This window comes from Suncus etruscus, chromosome 16 (genome assembly GCF_024139225.1).
Source record: "Suncus etruscus isolate mSunEtr1 chromosome 16, mSunEtr1.pri.cur, whole genome shotgun sequence".
In the NCBI taxonomy this organism is placed as follows: Eukaryota; Metazoa; Chordata; class Mammalia; order Eulipotyphla; family Soricidae; genus Suncus; species Suncus etruscus.
Genome location: NC_064863.1, coordinates 33,739,187 through 33,756,413, shown reverse-complemented (window position 1 = coordinate 33,756,413; position 17,227 = coordinate 33,739,187). Strand labels below are relative to the sequence as shown.

General features: G+C 41.8%; 2 protein-coding genes across 3 annotated transcripts in view; one reads left to right on the top strand and one right to left on the bottom strand.

The window, feature by feature from the left end:
* SMIM14 (small integral membrane protein 14) overlaps window positions 1-11,379 on the top strand; it is a 40,960-nt gene extending 29,581 nt beyond the window's left edge. For both annotated transcript variants that reach the window (XM_049790199.1, XM_049790198.1), the window contains 3 exons: window positions 4,684-4,732; window positions 7,365-7,507; window positions 11,116-11,379. In XM_049790199.1, coding sequence (XP_049646156.1) covers window positions 4,684-4,732; window positions 7,365-7,507; window positions 11,116-11,148 — 225 coding nt within the window. In that variant the 3' untranslated portion in view covers window positions 11,149-11,379. The remainder of the gene's footprint in view (window positions 1-4,683; window positions 4,733-7,364; window positions 7,508-11,115) is intronic.
* LIAS (lipoic acid synthetase) overlaps window positions 1-17,227 on the bottom strand; it is a 939,974-nt gene that overhangs the window by 851,152 nt on the left and 71,595 nt on the right. The window lies entirely within an intron of this gene.

Here is a 17,227-nt window from a genome sequence, read left to right as displayed (position 1 = left end):
TATTGATCACAATATCTTTGCGAACGTGGTTAAGAAAAACCACTTGGGGGCCGGGCGGTGGCGCTAAAGGTAAGGTGCCTGCCTTGCCTGCGCTAGCCTTGGACGGACCGCGGTTCGATCCCCCGGTGTCCCATATGGTCCCCCAAGCCAGGAGAGCACATAGCCAGGAGTAACCCCTGAGTGTTGCTGGGTGTGGCCCAAAAACCAAAAAAAAAGAAAAAAAAAAAAAAAAGAAAAACCACTTGATGGGGCCAGAGAGATATCATAGAGGTAAGGCACTTGCCTTGCATGTAGAAGGACAGTGGTTCGAATTCTGGCATCCTATATGGTCCCCCGCGCCTGCCAGGAGCGATTTCTGAGCCAGAAGTAACCCCTGAGCGCTGACCAGGTGTAACCCAAAAACCAAAAAAAAAAAAAAGAAAAAAAAAGAAAAACCACTTGAAGTTTGCAAACCTTTGTTCTGACATTTCTTTCTGTCAACATGTATTTTATGAAACATTAACCATGGTGGGTTTTTTTGTTTGTTTGTTTGTTTTTTGTTTTGGTACACATTTGCAAATGTCACAGTGAAATGAAACACTGTGAAACTGCTGGAGGACCAAAAATGGTGCCAAAAGTAAATCAGGAAGTGCTCTGCCTTCCAAAGCACCAAAGGACAAGTACAAGTTTTGAAGGCAACGAAAAAGTACTACAAGCACCTACAACCATAGACATGTAGAGATCTGCAGTCAGATACACTCCTTTCTTTTTTTATTTTGCTTTTGGGCCAGACTCGGAGGCACTTGGGTTACTCCCAGCACTATGCTCTGAAACCTCTCCTTGTAGTCTCAAGGGACCATATGGGATGCCAGGAATTGAACCCAGTTTGTTCTGGATCAGCTGCATGCAAGGCAAATGCCCTACCACTGTGCTATCTCCGTGGCCCCAACATTTTCCTTTTCTATCTGTGTGCCCTTGATACCTTTTTCTTGCCAATTGCCTTGAATGTGTGTATATCTTTATCTCTCCAATGATCTATCTATCTATCTATCTATCTATCTATCTATCTATCTATCTATCTGTAGAAGTATATTAAATACTTCTATTGAATAGAACTGGTAAGAGTGGTTAGTCTTACTTTGTTTAGTGGAAAGGCTTTTAGTTTTTCCCCATTGAGTATAATGTTTACTATGGGCTTGTAGTAAATGTCTTTGATTATATTAAGGAGAGTTCCTTTAATTCTCATCTTTTTTTTTTTTTTTTTTTGCTTTTCGGACCACACCCAGTGACGCTCAGGGGTTACTTCTGGCTATGCGCTCAGAAATCGCTCCTAGCTTGGGAGACCATATGGGATGCCGGGGGATCTAACCACAGTCTGTCCTAGGTTAACACGTGCAAGGCAAATGCCCTACCACTTCCACCACCACTCCGGCCCCATATAATTCTCTCTTTTTTGTAGTGTCTCTGCTTTTGGTATCAGGATGATGTTAGTGTCATAGAAACTGGGAGTGTTTTTGTTTGTTTAGTTCCCTGAAAGAGTCTGAAGAAGTTTGACAGCAGGTTCTCTTTAAAGGTTTGAAAGAATTCACTAGTGAATCCATTTGCGCCTGGCTTTTTGTTTGGGAGAAGGCTTAGAATTAGCATTTCAATTCCATTGATAGTTATAAGTTTGTTCAGGTATTCCAAAAACCTTGGTTCATCTTTGGGAGGTTATATAGTCCAAAAATATCAAAGTAATCTTTGATAATCCTTTGATTTCTGTATAGTCTGTTGTGTCATCCCCCTTTCATTTATTATTTTGGGAGGGGCCACACCCAATGGTGCTGAGGGGTTACTCCTGGATCTGTGCTTAGAAATCATTCCTGGGGGCCGGGTAGGTGGCGCTGGAGGTAAGGTGTCTGCCTTGCAAGCGCTAGCCAAGGAAGGACCGCGGTTCGATCCCCCGGCGTCCCATATGGTCCCCCCAAGCCAGGGGCGATTTCTGAGCACATAGCCAGGAGTAACCCCTGAGCGTCAAACGGGTGTGGCCCAAAAACCAAAAAAAAAAAAAAAAAAAAAAAAAGAAATCATTCCTGGCTCTTAGGGAAAAGATGGTTCTTAGAAAAATATTAAAATTGTACTATAAAGCAATAGTCATTAAAACAGCATAGTATTAGACTAAAGGGAGACCCACACACAGATCAGTGGCATAGACTTGAATATATAAAGAATGACCCCAGTCATACACTCATTTAATCTTCAATAAAGGGGCAAGAAACACAAAATGGAACAAGTAAAGCCTCTTCAATAAGTGGTATTGGGACAAATGGTCCAGCCACATACCTCTGTCTGACACCATGTGTAAAGGTCATACCAAAATGGATTAAAGGCCTTGATATCAGACTTGAAACTGTAAGGTATATAGAAGAAAACATAGGCAAAATACTCCATGACAGGAGCAACTTCTGAGTACCGCTGTGCTACCACTCCAGCCCCAAAAATCAAATCTTGAGTGTTTTTTTTTCCCACTCTGTCTTCAATTTTTTATTGAGGGGGGAAAAAATCTCATTAAGCAGAGTTACCTGTATTATTTTTATATTAGCTCTCTGTTGTGGTTCATTGTTTTTCTTTGGGAAGTCTTATGGCATATGGCAGCTAGAATTTCTGTCACAGGTAATTTATTTTTCAAACCCTTAATTTGAAATGGGTGAATTGCATGGTATATTTGAACGTTTTTTGAGTTCCCCCAAACCGATTCACTAACCCCTCAATATAGCTTGTGATATTCACTGTGGTACCATTCATTTAAAATACAATATTTTTAGGGGCCAGAGCAGTGGCCCAAGCAATAGGGCATTTACCTTGCATGCGCTCATCTAGGATGGACAGCGGTTTGATCCCCCAGTGTCCCATATGGTTCCCCAAGCCAGGAGCGATTTCTGAGCACATAGCCAGGAGTAACCCCTGAGCATCACCTCGTGTGGCTCCCCCCAAAATACAATTATTATTATTTTTTTTTTTGGTTTTTGGGCCCCACCCAGTGGTGCTCAGGGGTTACTCTTGGCTGTCTGCTCAGAAATAGCTCCTGGCAGGCACGGGGGACCATATGGGACACCGGGATTCGAACCAACCACCTTTGGTCCTGGATTGGCTGCTTGCAAGGCAAACGCTGCTGTGCTATCTCTCCGGGCCCAATTATTTTTAATTATGTGAACAATGATGCAAAGAAAGAGGACAAGGTAAAGTTACAGTGGAAGGACAGTCACCCAAATACAGAGTTCTCAGAAAATCCCCATGCTGACACCTTAATGTTGAACTTACAGTTAAAGAACATTAAGAAAAATAAAACAGGGGCTGGGCGGTGGCGCTAAAGGTAAGGTGCCTGTCTTGCCTGTGCTAGCCTTGGACGGACCGCGGTTCGATCCCCCGGTGTCCCATATGGTCCCCCAAGCCAGGAGCAACTTCTGAGCACATAGCCAGGAGTAACCCCTGAGCGTTACCGGGTGTGGCCCCCCCCCAAAAAAAAAGAAAAGAAAAATAAAACAGAGCCCATGTACAATTACTTTGTCCCTTAAGACCCCAGATTGTAGTACATTATAACATTTCTTAGCAGTAAACAAAGCAATCTAAAGCCATAAAATTTATGTAACTCCTTAAACTTGAAGGCATAGTAGTTTTTTTCATTTCCATGCACATGCATATTAGTTTAAGTTAACTCAAAAGTTTAAGTGAGTTTTTTTTTAAGGTTTAGAGTCAAAGGAGCACAGTAGAAACAATGTTAGAGTAGCACTTATCGTTTGCATAGGCCCACCAAAGTATGGGGGACATGGAAAGGAAAAGCCTTGGCCTAAGTACAAGGAGACCCTACCCTTAAGTTTCCTGACATAAGACCAACTCTAGGCTCCAGGCAAACTAGTTTGTCCAATCCAGGTCATTGCCTGTAGTGCCAATATAGTTTTATTTTTCACACAGTCTCTGTTGTTGGTCAAAATAAAATTTTTTAAACTTAGTTTATCTATTGGTTTAGAGGCCACACCCGGCAGTTCTCAGGACTTACTCCTGGCTCTATACTCAGAAAATCGTCCCTAGCAATCTGGGGTACCTTATGGGATGCCAGGAATCAAACCAGGTTCCTCCCTGGTTGACCACATGCAAGGCAAAAGCCCTACCACTGTGCTATCTCTCCGGCCCCTAAAACACAATTTTTAAAAATCTGGAAGGACCAAAAGAGATAGCTTAATGGGCCTGAGTGTATGTTTTGCATGTAGGAAGTTCGGGTTCCATTTTTGGTACCACATGGTCCCCTTGAGCACTACCAGAAGTAACATTGAACACAGAACACATATCTTCCTGGGATGCATATTTTTAGTGGCAATCCCCAGGCATGCTCAGGGATCACTCCTGAAATCCTGATGATTCTAGGATGTGTGAGGGAGAGATAATATGGGTTGTCCACTATGGGTCCAGTTTAGCCAATGCAAACACCTTAACACCTTTGCTCTTTTTGGCTCAGTGTCTCCTATTTTAAAGTGTTTTGGGAGTTGTATTCAGTGATGCTCAGGGATTACTTCTGGCATGTTGGCAGGGGTCAGATATGTGGTGTTAGTATTGAACTCATGTGAGCTGTAAGCAAGACAACCATCCTCCCGATGTACTGTCTTCCCCTTATTAAGTGTTTTATTTTTATCCAAGTCCAGTGACTAACTTTTTTCTTCTTCATTATAGTTGAGGCAGTCCCAGTCCTACTGCACAGACACAGAATGTCTTCAGGAATGTAAGTAGCCTCTGCACAAACAATCTACTTCATGAATAATAAATAATTTCTTGTGGGGATGCACCAGTATTTGCTTATCTATGTAGTAGGCTATGCACAGCAGTGTTTAGTTAGGTCTTACTCCTGATTGTGCTCAGGTATCATACTTTGTAGTGCTCAGGGGACATTATGGGGTGCCAGGAATCTAACCTGAGTCTGCTGCGTGCACAGTAAATGCCCCAACCACTGTACTATTAGCACCAGTCTTTATTTATGGATTTTTTTTCAATAATGAACTTTCAGCATTTTTTATATTCAAGTTTAAAGATTTTTGTAATGGTGAGCAATTGGATTGTTAATAGGATGGTTGATTACCTTTTTTTAAAATCTGTGAAGCAGAGCCTCACTAAATTTTGTATGTGAAACTAAAACAAAACATTATTGGTGGGGGGTCACATCCAGCGGCGTTCAGGAGTTATTTCTGGCTCTGCGCTGAGAAATCAACCCCGGCAGGCACAAGGGACCATATGGGATCCCAGGAATCGAGCCACCATCCATCCTTGGTCGGCTACATGCAAGGCAAACGCCCTACCACTATGTTATTTCAGCCCCAAAACAAAACATTTTAAGTCAGTGTTATAAAGAAACATAATTTTGCATGATTTATGATTGTTACTGTATAAACTGGATATCATGTCAAAGTCCGTACATGTAACAAATGCCACTTGGAGAAAAAGGAGCTAGCACAGTGCGAGAGCTTTTCTCTGCTCAAAGCTCAGTTCATAACAGCAGAGTCCTAACTCTGTGCCTCTGACAAGCATCTAGACTCATGGGCCTTGGAGTGTACCTCCCAGATTTATTGTGTTGCTACTTCACCAGCTCTCATTCATCTACTGCAGAGCCTCTGATGAGCAGCCCCAGTATGTCTTGAGGGTCAAGCAGAAACCTGTTCTTCTAGTAGAAAGTGATCGCATTGGAATTCTTACAGGGACAAAGTTGTTTATTACATTAATGGTTTTAGTGGCCCTTAAGCCAATCTCTCATGTGAACCAAATGCTCTTATTTCTGTGGATGAAATTTCACTTCCTTAATCCAAAGACAAAGTTCTGGAACTTGAATATTAATTTAGTTTATTATTATGGCTAGGTATACCCTCCCTCATTCTTTTATTTACTTTATTTGTTCTTTTTTTTTTTGCTTTAGCGTCACACCTGGCGGTGCTCAGGGATTATTCCTGGCTGTCTGCTCAGAAATAGCTCCTGGCAGGCACGGGGGACCATGTGGGACACCGGGATTCGAACCAACCGCCTTTGGTCCTGGATTGGCTGCTTGCAAGGCAAACGCCGCTGTGCTATCTCTCCGGGCCCTCTTTTCTTTTTTTTTGTGGTATTTGGGTCAACCCGGCTGTGCTCAGGGGATACTCCTGACTCCATGATCAGAAATTGCTCCTGGCAGTCACGGGGGACCATATGGGATGCTAGGATTTGAACCAATGACCTTCTGCATGAAAAGCAAATGCCTTACCTCCATGCTATCTCTCAAGCCCCAACATGTTTTTTCCATTATAAAAGTAAACTGGAGGGGCCGGAGAGATGTTACGGAGGTGGGACATTTGCCTTGCATGCATATGGGTGCTGTTCGAATCCCGGCATCCCATATGGGTTCCCCGAGCCTGCCAGGAGCGATTTCTGAGCGTAGAGCCAGGAATAACCCCTGAGCACTGCCAGGTGTGATCCAAAAACCAAAAAATAAAATAAAACAAACAAACAAAAAAAATAAACTGGGGCATGGGGCCGGAGAAATAGCACAGCAGTAGCATTTGCCTTGCATGCAGATGATTCTGCAGATCATGGTTTGGATCCCGGCATCCCATATGGTGTCCCATGCCTGCCAGGAGCGATTCTGAGTGCAGAGTCAGGAGTAGCCTCTGAGTGCCACCATATAGGGACCATATAGGATGCCGGGATTTGAACCACCGACCCTCTGCATGAAAGGCAAACACCTTACCTCCATGCTATCTCTCCAGCCCCTTGTTTCTGTTTTTGTGTTTGGGCCACACTGGTGGTGCTCAGAGATTACCTCTGACTCTGAGCTCAGGAATTAACCTGGTGGAGCACGAGGGACCATATGGAAAACCAAAAAATAAAATAAATAAATAAAACTGGAGCAATAGTACAGCAAGTAAGGTATTTATTTACCTTGCCTCACTGGGGCCTACCAGGATTCGATCCCTAGTATTCCATATGATTCCCTGGGCACTTTCAGGAGTAATTCCTGAGTACAGACCCAGGAGTAATCTGTGAGCATAGCCAAGTATGACCCAAAACAAAATAAATAAAATAAACTGGAGGGGCTAGAATGATAGTGAAGTGGATAGAGTGGTTGGCTTGTACATGGCCCTCCCAGGTTTGATCTCTGAAATTCCATGCAATCCCTGAGTCTGCCAGGAGTGATTCCTGAGTGCAGAGCCAGGACTAAACCCTGAACACTTGGCCACGTAAGGCTCCAAATCAAAACACTAAAATCAAATAAAATGAATAATAAAAATTGTTTTATAAAAGTTTGTATTACATTTTAAAGGTTGTTTTGCACTTTTCTTGTGAATATTCTCAGTTTTTATTGAAATTTGTTTCTTTGTTTTGCTTCTCTTCAGTACCAGGACCTTCTGGTGATAATGGCATCAGTATTACCATGATCTTGATGGCCTGGATGGTTATTGTAGTCATCTTGTTTCTTCTGAGACCTCCAAATCTGAGAGGTTCCAACCTAACTGGAAAACCAGCCAGTCCACATAATGTAAGTGTTCTGGGTTAGTTAGTGGACGCTGTGTCTGGGAACAGTGAGGAAAGGGTTTTGGGCATTAGCAAGGGGGGTGGTCAGTTCTTTAAACCACTCCTGATAGGGACTCCATAGACCATAGACAGTGCTGAGGAATCTAACCCAACTTGGCCACATGCAAGGAAAAACTCCTTATCTGATGTACTGTTTCTCCAACCTGAGAGTAGTTTGTTTCAACTGAAATATTTGAGTTAGGAAAAGGAAAATTGAACTCAGTAAGTTTGTCTTTTTTGTTTGGTTTGGTTTGGTTGTTTTTGTTTGTTTGTTTGTTTGTTTGTTTGGGTCACACCCAAAAAAGCAGCGCTCAGGGATTACTCCTGGCTCTATGCTCAGAAGTTGCTCCTGGCAGTCTCAGGGGACCATATAGGATGCCAGGATTTGAACCCCGAACCTCTGCATGAAAGGCAAACACTTTACCTCCATATTATCTCTCCAGCCCCTTGTTTCTGTTTTTGTGTTTGGGCCACACTGGTGGTGCTCAGAGATTACCTTTGACTCTGAGCTCAGGAATTAACCTGGTGGGGCACGAGGGACCATATGGAAAACCAGATCAGCCATGTGCAAGGCAAACAACCAACCTACCTGCTGTATTATGACTCTGGCCCATTTCAGACAACAAGTTTGTCTTATTTAAATCTCGTAACCTTGGCATATGTGTTGCCCGTGTACATAATGCCAAGCATATGTTGTCTGAATCTGCCTTCTTGAGATCTGTTCTTTCCTACGTTCATGCTGGTCGTGTACCTGGTTTCTCTCCACCCTTGGAGAAGCTCACTTTCTCTCTTGAGCATGTTACTACTCATTACTCTTTCTCTCTCTTTTTTTTTTTTTTTAATTTTTATTGTTGTCGAAGTGAATTACAATTCTCTCACAGTAATATTTGAGGCACATAGTGACAATGAGTGAGGGGCATTCCCACCACCAGTGTTGTCCTTCCTCCACCTCTGTTCCCAGCATGCATCCCACATCTCCCTCCTTTACCCCTGTAATGCTAGTACAACTGTTCCCCCTTGTGCAGCTTGTTGTAGATTGGGTATCGATTCTGTTGTTGTTGACTTTAGATTTGGTATTCATGTCTGATCAGTTTTTATTTCCACCAAATGAACATTTGACTGTCTGGCCTTGGTACCATATGGGATGCCAGGAATCAAACCAGGTCCCTCCCTGGTTGACCACATGCAAGGCAAAAGCCCTACCACTGTGCTATCTCTCCGGTAAACGAAAACGAGAAAAACTAGGAGGAGTCCTCTAAGTGTCATAAATATCCATTTAGAAGAAGGAAGGGAAAAAAGAAGAAAAAGGTAGTAAAACAAAATAAAACAGAAACAAAAAACAATAAGGGAGTATCAGCTAGATTACAAAAAGAATAAACACAGAATAAACCAAAAACCAAAACCATCAGCTATAGCCCTCAGGGGTTACTCCTGGCTCTATACTCAGAAATCGCTCCTGGCAGACTCGGGGAACCATATGGGATGCCGGGATTCGAGCCACCATCTGTCCAGAATTGGCTGTGTGCAAGGGAAATGCCTTCCCACTCTGCTATCTCTCTGGCCCCTACCATTCATCTGTCTTCCTCTGAGAAGTGTCTGTTCATTTCTTCTCTCCCTTTCTCTTTGGTTTTTGGTTACACCTGGTGGCGCTCAGGGGTTATTCCTGGCTCTGCACTCAGAAATTGCTCCTGGCAGGCACAGGGGACCATATGGGATGTTGGGATTCGAACCACTGTCCGTCCTGGGTCGGCTGCGTGCAAGGCAAGCGCCCTACAGCTATGCTGTCTCTCTTCAGCCCCAATTTGGAGCATCTTTATTGACTTCAGGGTTAAAGATAAATTTTTTTTTAAATGAAAGAAACAAAAAAAATCTAAAAAGAAAACGAATAGAAACTAATGAATAAAGTTTGGGATTGGATAGTACAGAAGATAATGTGCTTGTATCTAGCTGACTTCTCTTTAATCACTGGCATCAAATATGATCCCTAATCTCTAACTCTGGTCTCCCAAGTAGTGACCAAGATCACTACTGGTCACAGAACCAGAAATAGACCCTGAACAACATTGTTCAGGGTAATCCCAAACCTCTTCTTCAAAATCATAAAAAGAGTTCATCTCTGCATCTCTTAGGAAGTGCTTTCTTACTCTAATCATCTCACTGTTAGACAGTTTTTCTGTCTCCAAAACCGCAGGGAAGAATAAAACAAACGGACCAGTGCAGTAGTAGTACAGTGAATTTGGTGCTTATTTGCAAATGACTGGCTTGGGTCAGTACCCCATATGGTCTCCCAACCCCTTCCAAAGTACTTTCTGAACATAGCCAGGAGTAAGACCCAAACACTACCAGGTGTGGCAAAAATAATAATAATAAAAGAATAATTCAAACATTGAAGAATTATAGTATTGATTTAGTTCACTTATTCAAAAATGCATTAGACCATTCCAAATAAGTATGCTTTGGGATGTTAGAGAGGGGACAATTTTCCTCTGTTATTCTTTTGGTTAGGCTGGTTGCATTGAAGTCTAGGAAATCAATTAAGCACTTGCCTCACACATGGTTAACCTAGGTTTGATTTCTGACATCCCATATGACAGCAATAGCAAACCTATGGCACGCGTGCCAGCTGTGGCATGCGAAGGCCTTGCAGCTGGTATGCGGTAAGGTCCTCAATTAAGATGTGCGGCGCAGTGGGAGGCAAGTGTGCCAGAGTCTGCTTTGCAGCTCACCTGGCAACAGGGCCGGACTGGCCATTGGGAGGACATGCTGGCACTTTGAGGAAATTCTTTGATTTTGTGCAGCAGTTTGGGCACTTGGGCTCAAAAAAGGTTAGCCATCATTGCCATATGGTATACTGAGCCCTGCCAGGAGTGATTTCTTCTGAAATCAGAGCCAGGAGTATGCCCTGAGCACCAACAGTGAACAAACAAAAATGTAAATAAAATCAGTTAAGGGCTGGAGCAGTAGCATAGCGGGTAGGGTGTTTGCCTTGCATGCAACTCTGGTACTGACCAGGGGTGGGAACAAGTTCGACACAAAGTGCCAAAATTTAAACTTTGAGAGTCAGAGAGCCACACCACAGTGATCCGCCAAAACAGACAAACACTCACACAAAAGCATCTAATTTTAACAATATTATATTAAACACTTGTTGCATTTTGCAATTTTGAGTTAGGGTAAAAAGCCTGCATTGATGATGAGGGTGTGCTGCGTCCTCCACACTAAGAACTAATGGCAAGATGTGACCCAACATGTGACACACGAGTCCGTTTCCCCCCCTGCCCCCCCCAGCAGTTGTTTCCGAGGGAGGGGAGATGGGAAGACACAGCCTGGGGGCGGGACTAATGATAAGAGGCAAAGAGCCGCATTCATTTTGGCCGGGAGCCACATGCGGCTAGCACCCCTGGGTACTGACCCTGGTTTGATCTCCAGCACTTGATATGCTCCCCTGAGCTGGCCAAGAGTGACTTCTGATTTCTGAGCACAGAGCTAGGAGTAACGCGAGTTAGCTTTGGGTGTGGTCCCCCCAAAAACAATAAAAACTTAATTCATAATTCTTTTTTTTTCTGATGCTAGGGACAAGACCCACCAGCCCCTCCTGTGGATTGACTTTGTGATCTGGACATCAAGAATAAGTAACAACTTGCACGACCAAATGAACGAAGATGACCAGAGTCCTCTTAACCCCATTAGATCAATTTTTCCTTTTGCATCTGCAATATGGGATGGTCTTGTTTTCATGAGCTTCTAGAAATGTCACCTGCAAGCTTCTTACTGCTTTCTGTTATCACTATTCCTTATTACAATTTATTTGAGTAAATGATTACATTTGAAAAACAAGTTACATGGGGCTTTTTTGGTTATCCTAAACTTAGACATTCCACTATTTTCCATTAGCCTTGCTAGGTTTTTTAATCCCTCTTCAATCAATACTTATAAAGTTATTTTGGGTTTTCTGAGATTATATCAAAGAAAATTATCACTTTGTTGTATTTACACGTACTCTGGTTATTTGTGGATGGAGTGGAATTTTTTTCTTACTTCTTGGGACTGTGGCAGCACTTGGGATATTTTACTAGCTATAGCTTGAAATGTCTGTCATCCACTGCAAGCTTGAAATATCTGTCATCCACTGCAGCTGGCTATGTGATTAGAAAAGGAGAAGGGAAGAAGTAAAATCGTTGTTTGCCAAGTTTTTCACTCCCTTAAGACTATGTCTAATGTTAAGAAAACTTTAAATAAACATAATTTAAAGATGGTCGATAATTTACTGCCCACAGCATGACATTTGTAATACATTGCACAATAGCCTTACGGAATTCATGATAAGATTAGAAAAGTAAATTCTTTCTGCCTTTGCCAGATTTAAGCTCTAACTTATTTTTAATATGGGTGCCTCTCATGCAGCTTTTTTTCTGTTCTGATACTTCCAAGTTAAAAAACAGTCTTGAAATTTGGGGGGAGCCTATATGGCCAGTGACATTGGAATGCCTGTTTACTTATTCACTTTATTTTTTTCTTCAAAGAAATTTTAAGACTTTTGTCATCCTTCTGGCTTTAAGAGTATTTAATGAATCCTTGGTTTATCCCAAGGGAAAAGGAGGAAAATGAAAAAAACAAGGTGGGCATTGGAGCAACAGTATGGAGGGTAGGGCACTTGCCTTGCATGTGGCAAACCTGGGTTCAATCTTTGGCACCCCATATTGTCTCCTGAGCCCAGAACCAGGAGTAAACCCCGAACACAGTTGGGTGTATAGAATCCCTCCCGTGCCTTCCCCTCAAAAAAACAATTCAAGATCTTTTTCTCACTCTGTATATCATTCTTGTTAGGTTATGGGATGTAAAGAGAGGAAGAGGAGGATTAATAAAAGTATAGTTTTGAAAAGAATTTGTAAAAAATAGTTGATATTGGTTTTTTTTTTCTGAAAGAAAAGAAAACAAATTGCATTTAAAAGTCTGCATGGCCTATTACAGTTTATGCAATCAAGAAGATATCTTATGGGGCCAGAGAGATAGCATGGAGGTAAGGCGTTTGCCTTTCATGCAGAAGGTCATCAGTTCGAATTCCGGCGTCCCATGTGTTCCCCCATGCGTGCCAGGAGCAATTTCTGAGCATGGAGCCAGGAGTATCCCCTGAGCACTGCCGGGTTGACCCAAAAACCACAAAAAAAAAAAAAAAAAGAAGAAGAAGAAGAAGAAGAAGATATCTTATATGGGGCCGGAGAGATAGCATGGAGGTAGTTTGTTTGCCTTGCATGCAGAAGGTCGGTGGTTCGAATCCCGGCATCCCATATGGTCCCCCGAGCCTGCCAGGATCGATTTCTGAGTGTAGAGCCAGGAGTAACCCCTGAGCGCTGCCGGGTGTGACCCAAAAACTAAAAAAAAAAAATCTTATCAATGCAGTGATCCCCCACCCCACCCCTGATCCATTTAGCTATTGCACTGTAAAATCTGAGAATTTTTATGAAGTGAATAGACTTCTCTGTCATTGTACTATATAAACTTATACAATTGTGTGGTATTTGTGAGGTATTTCCCCCCATTCAATATGATTGCATTATAGGCCATAAAATTGTAAGGGCTTAGTTTTTATTTCACCTGTGCTTCCTAGCTTTTTGATCAACTTGAAATAACATGACCAGCTTTTTCCTCTCTTTTTTAAATCAAATCACAGTGAATTATAAAGTTGCTTATATTGAATTTCAGATGTACAATGTTTGAGCATTCATTTCTTCACCAGTTTCCACTTCCCTCCATCAATGTTCTAGTTTCCCTTTCATCCCACTGCCTGCACCACCACCACCCCCCGTTTTTTTTTTTTTTTTTGTCCCTTTTCTGTTTGGTTGTGTGGTTTATTGTTACTGATTGGGTATCAATTTCATTCATTTTTCCTTCATTGTTCTATCCCTCACTGGTTTTTCCTACTGAAAACCAGTTCTCATGTTGTTCTTTGTTGCTATTGCCTTTGGGCATTTGCTCTTCCCCTACTATTTTTCTTTATATTATGTATATGAGACAACATTCCATGTTAACAGGACCAACTCTTAACTGACTTGCATTAACTAATGCAGATAAATCAACCCTAGGAGAATAATCTCAGAGACTTAAGGTTTTCTTTCTCTGACCTACTACTGGGTGCCTTCCCAGTTCTATTGCTGTTGATTTTTGAAGCAAAAAGAGGAAGAATGGTATAAAATAGAGTAACCTCTTTTCCTGCATGGCCCCTAGACTTGGGAGTCTTGCAGTCATATCCTGACAGTTGTTTTTTGTTTGTTTTTGTTTTGGGGGCCATACCCAGTGGTGCTCAGAGGTTACTCCTGGTTTATTTCCTACACTCAGGAATTACTCCTGATAGGCTCGGGGTACCCATATGGGATGCCAGGGATCAAACCTGGTTCAGCCATGTGCAAGGCAGATTCTCTCTCTTTCCCTCTTTCATCTATCTGTCTCATTCTCTCATCTCTCTATTCTCTGGAGCCCCACATTTGAGTTGTATTGTTCTTGTCTTTCCCATGGTGCCAAGATTTAAATCCCCAAGAACTGGAGAGTTGGTCCTAAGGGCTGGGAGCCTGTGCCCTGCATCCTGGAGTCTCTCTGTTTGACCCATAGACCACTCAGTGTAGCCCTGCTAGCCAGGTGGCACTGCTGAGAGAACCCAGGACCCCTCTCCCCCAAATAAAAAATATATCAAACGCAGGACCTCGCAGGTATAAAGCTTACATCCTTCCAGATCTCCACCTCCCTGTTTCTGGACATCAGGATTCTTATTCCCAGTTTTCAATTCTGTGATATGCTCTTCATTGGAATCCAGACTGCTCATCTTTTCACGTCGACTATTCTTTTAATTAGTAACAAAAGATCAGAGTGAACTAGTCTGGGGATTTGGGGATTTGGTTTTGTGGGGGTTTTGAAGGATTTCTTCATTTCTTTTTATTTGTTTTTTGGATCACATTCAGTGATGTTCAGTGGTTACTCCTGGCTATGCCCTCAGGAATCACTCCTGGCAGTGCTCAGGGGACCACATAAGATGGGTGGGGGATTGAACCTGGGTCGGCTGCATGCAAAGCAAACTCTCTACCTGCTGTACTATTGCTCCGGCTCCAGATTTCTTCACACTTGACAGTGTACTACTGCACACAAAATATTCCTGTTAACCTAACTAGTAAATTATATTATTGTATTTAATTCTTCAAGCTTCTACATGTGGCCTTTTATTTAGCCCACTTAACTCACTACTTAGCTTGTAAACATTCCCAAAACTGTAACTAAAATAATTTAAAAATGAATTTGTGTGCCAGGAATGCATCTTAGTGATAGAACACTTACATGTGTAGGAGGCCCTGGGTTTAAGTTGGGTAGAGCACAGAGCCAGGAGTAGATTCTAGCACTTAAGGACCTAGAAAGCAACAGCAAAATTAAATTTGGAAAAAATATAAAGATCCATATTTGAGGTTTAACTCAAACATTCTACAAATATTATTGTTTGAGCAATTTTTTTATGCAAGATAACATTCTTTATGGAAAAAGTTACCACTGAAATGGTATTATAAAGATTTTCTTGAATACAGCCAAACACAGTTGCAGAGATTTTCCAAATATAACTGTTAGGTACAGCTATTCTGTGGTTACTCTTAATGTCTTTGTGTGTGCAATTTAGTGCTTATGAATCACAAATACCTTACATTTTCAAAGAAACCTAGGAACTCTGAAAATATGTTACTCTAAGTTAATTATGTACTAAAAATTGATCAAATTAGTTCAAGGAATGAAACAACTTGAGAAAATGAAGCATTTACAATTAATGAGTGGGTTAAATTTTTGTTGCAATAGTAGTTTTAGTCTAAACATTATAATAATTCTGAATGATAAGTCATGTATTTGTTACCATATCTGATGATTATTTGTTCCAAGCAAAAGTGGTCATGTGATATACTAAATGTTAATTGCTGTGTAAGTATTTAAATCATGCCAAACAAATCATGTCTATTCCATCCAGGTTTATTGTAATCTTTTACTGAGTTCTTGGATTGGGATAAAGGGCTTGTACTATGCACTTTTTATTAATGAATAAATAGAAAATGTTAGTAACACCTATTGTTTTGTTTGACTTTTGTGGGAAGAAAAGCATCTCTGGTTTTGTAAAGCATTAATGCCCTTTATTAAAGTTTGTTTATTTTTTGGGGGTCACACCCAGAAGTGCTCAGGAATTACTCCTGGCTCTATGCTCAGAAATTTCTCCTGGCAGGCTCCGGGACCATATGGGATGTCGAGATTCGAATCGCTGTCCTGCATGCAAGGCAAAAGCCTTACCTCCATGCTAACTCTCCGGCCCCTAAGGTTTGTTTTATACCAGAGAAATAGTACAGTGGGTAGGGGGCTTGCCTTGCACATGACTGACCCAGTTTTGATCCATCAGATATATATATATCAGATAGCACAGCGATAAGGATCCTTGCATGTAGCCAACACAGGACAGACCCCATTTTGAATCCTGGCATCCTATATGGTCCCCCTGGCTTGCCAGGATCGACTTCTGAGCACAGAGCCAGGAGTAACCCTTGAGCGCCGTCGGATGTAGCCCCCCCCCAAAAAAAAAGTTTTTGAAAACAGGGTTGGAGCAATAGCACAGCAGTAGGGCGTTTGCCTTGCACACCGCCAATCCAGGAGGGACCTTGGTTTGATCCCCAGCATCCCATGTGGTCCCTCAAGCCAGGAGCAATTTAGGAGCACATAGCTCCTAAGCATCACTGGGTGTGGCCCAAAAAACAAACAAAAATTAATGCGGATAAAGATCTTTATTTTGTTTTTGGAGTTGGTTGGTTGTGTGTGTGTGTTTTGCCTAGGATGTACTACTATTTTCCATTCCCCTACGCCAATTAAAAATTGTGAAATTCATAATTCCCAGGAAAAATGATTTCACCTAAAGTTAGTCATGTATGTCTGGACTTCTGATTCCCTATTTAAAATTATGTCATTTTTCCATTAAGTGGCTCTGCATTACTAGTTTTTCTCCCAGAAAATGGAATTCTAATAAAGTGAAGAACTTTGCCTCCTACATTTTCATCTTTGTGCTTTTCTCTGCAGAATCTCAATTTAGAATTGGAACATCACCCCATCAGTCCCAATTTTTTTTTTCATGAAAACTAAGGCAATCTCATGCTTCAGGGTTTTTTTTAATTGAATCACCATGAATTACTAAGTCAAAATTTATTCATGATTAAATTTGACATAGACTGTTCCAACACAAATCCCTTCACCATTGTCCACTTCTCTCCAATGTCCTACATTTCCCTCCTGCCCCCCAACCTGCCTCTATGGCAGATACTTTTCCCACCACCACTGTCAGTGTTCATTCACAAGTTCAGAATTTTAAAACCTAGAGTTTGCAGTGTGCTCTTTCCTACAAGGAATTGAATTTTCATGTTTTTTTTTCCTCCCTAAAAATGGGCAGTTGTCATTCTGCAAACATTTCAACACGTTTTTAAATTCTAGGAGCTATCTGCACCCACACACACAGCACTACCATGGGAATAATCATTGAATTCTGAAGGTTGTGGCATAAAAATTTCTGAAGGAGGATTAACTGTTGAAAGCGAGATGGGAGGATCAGGGATATGGCTCAGTGTTAAATCACCAGTTGTGAGGCCTTGGGTTCTGTCTCCAGTATCATTAAAGGGAAAAAACGTGA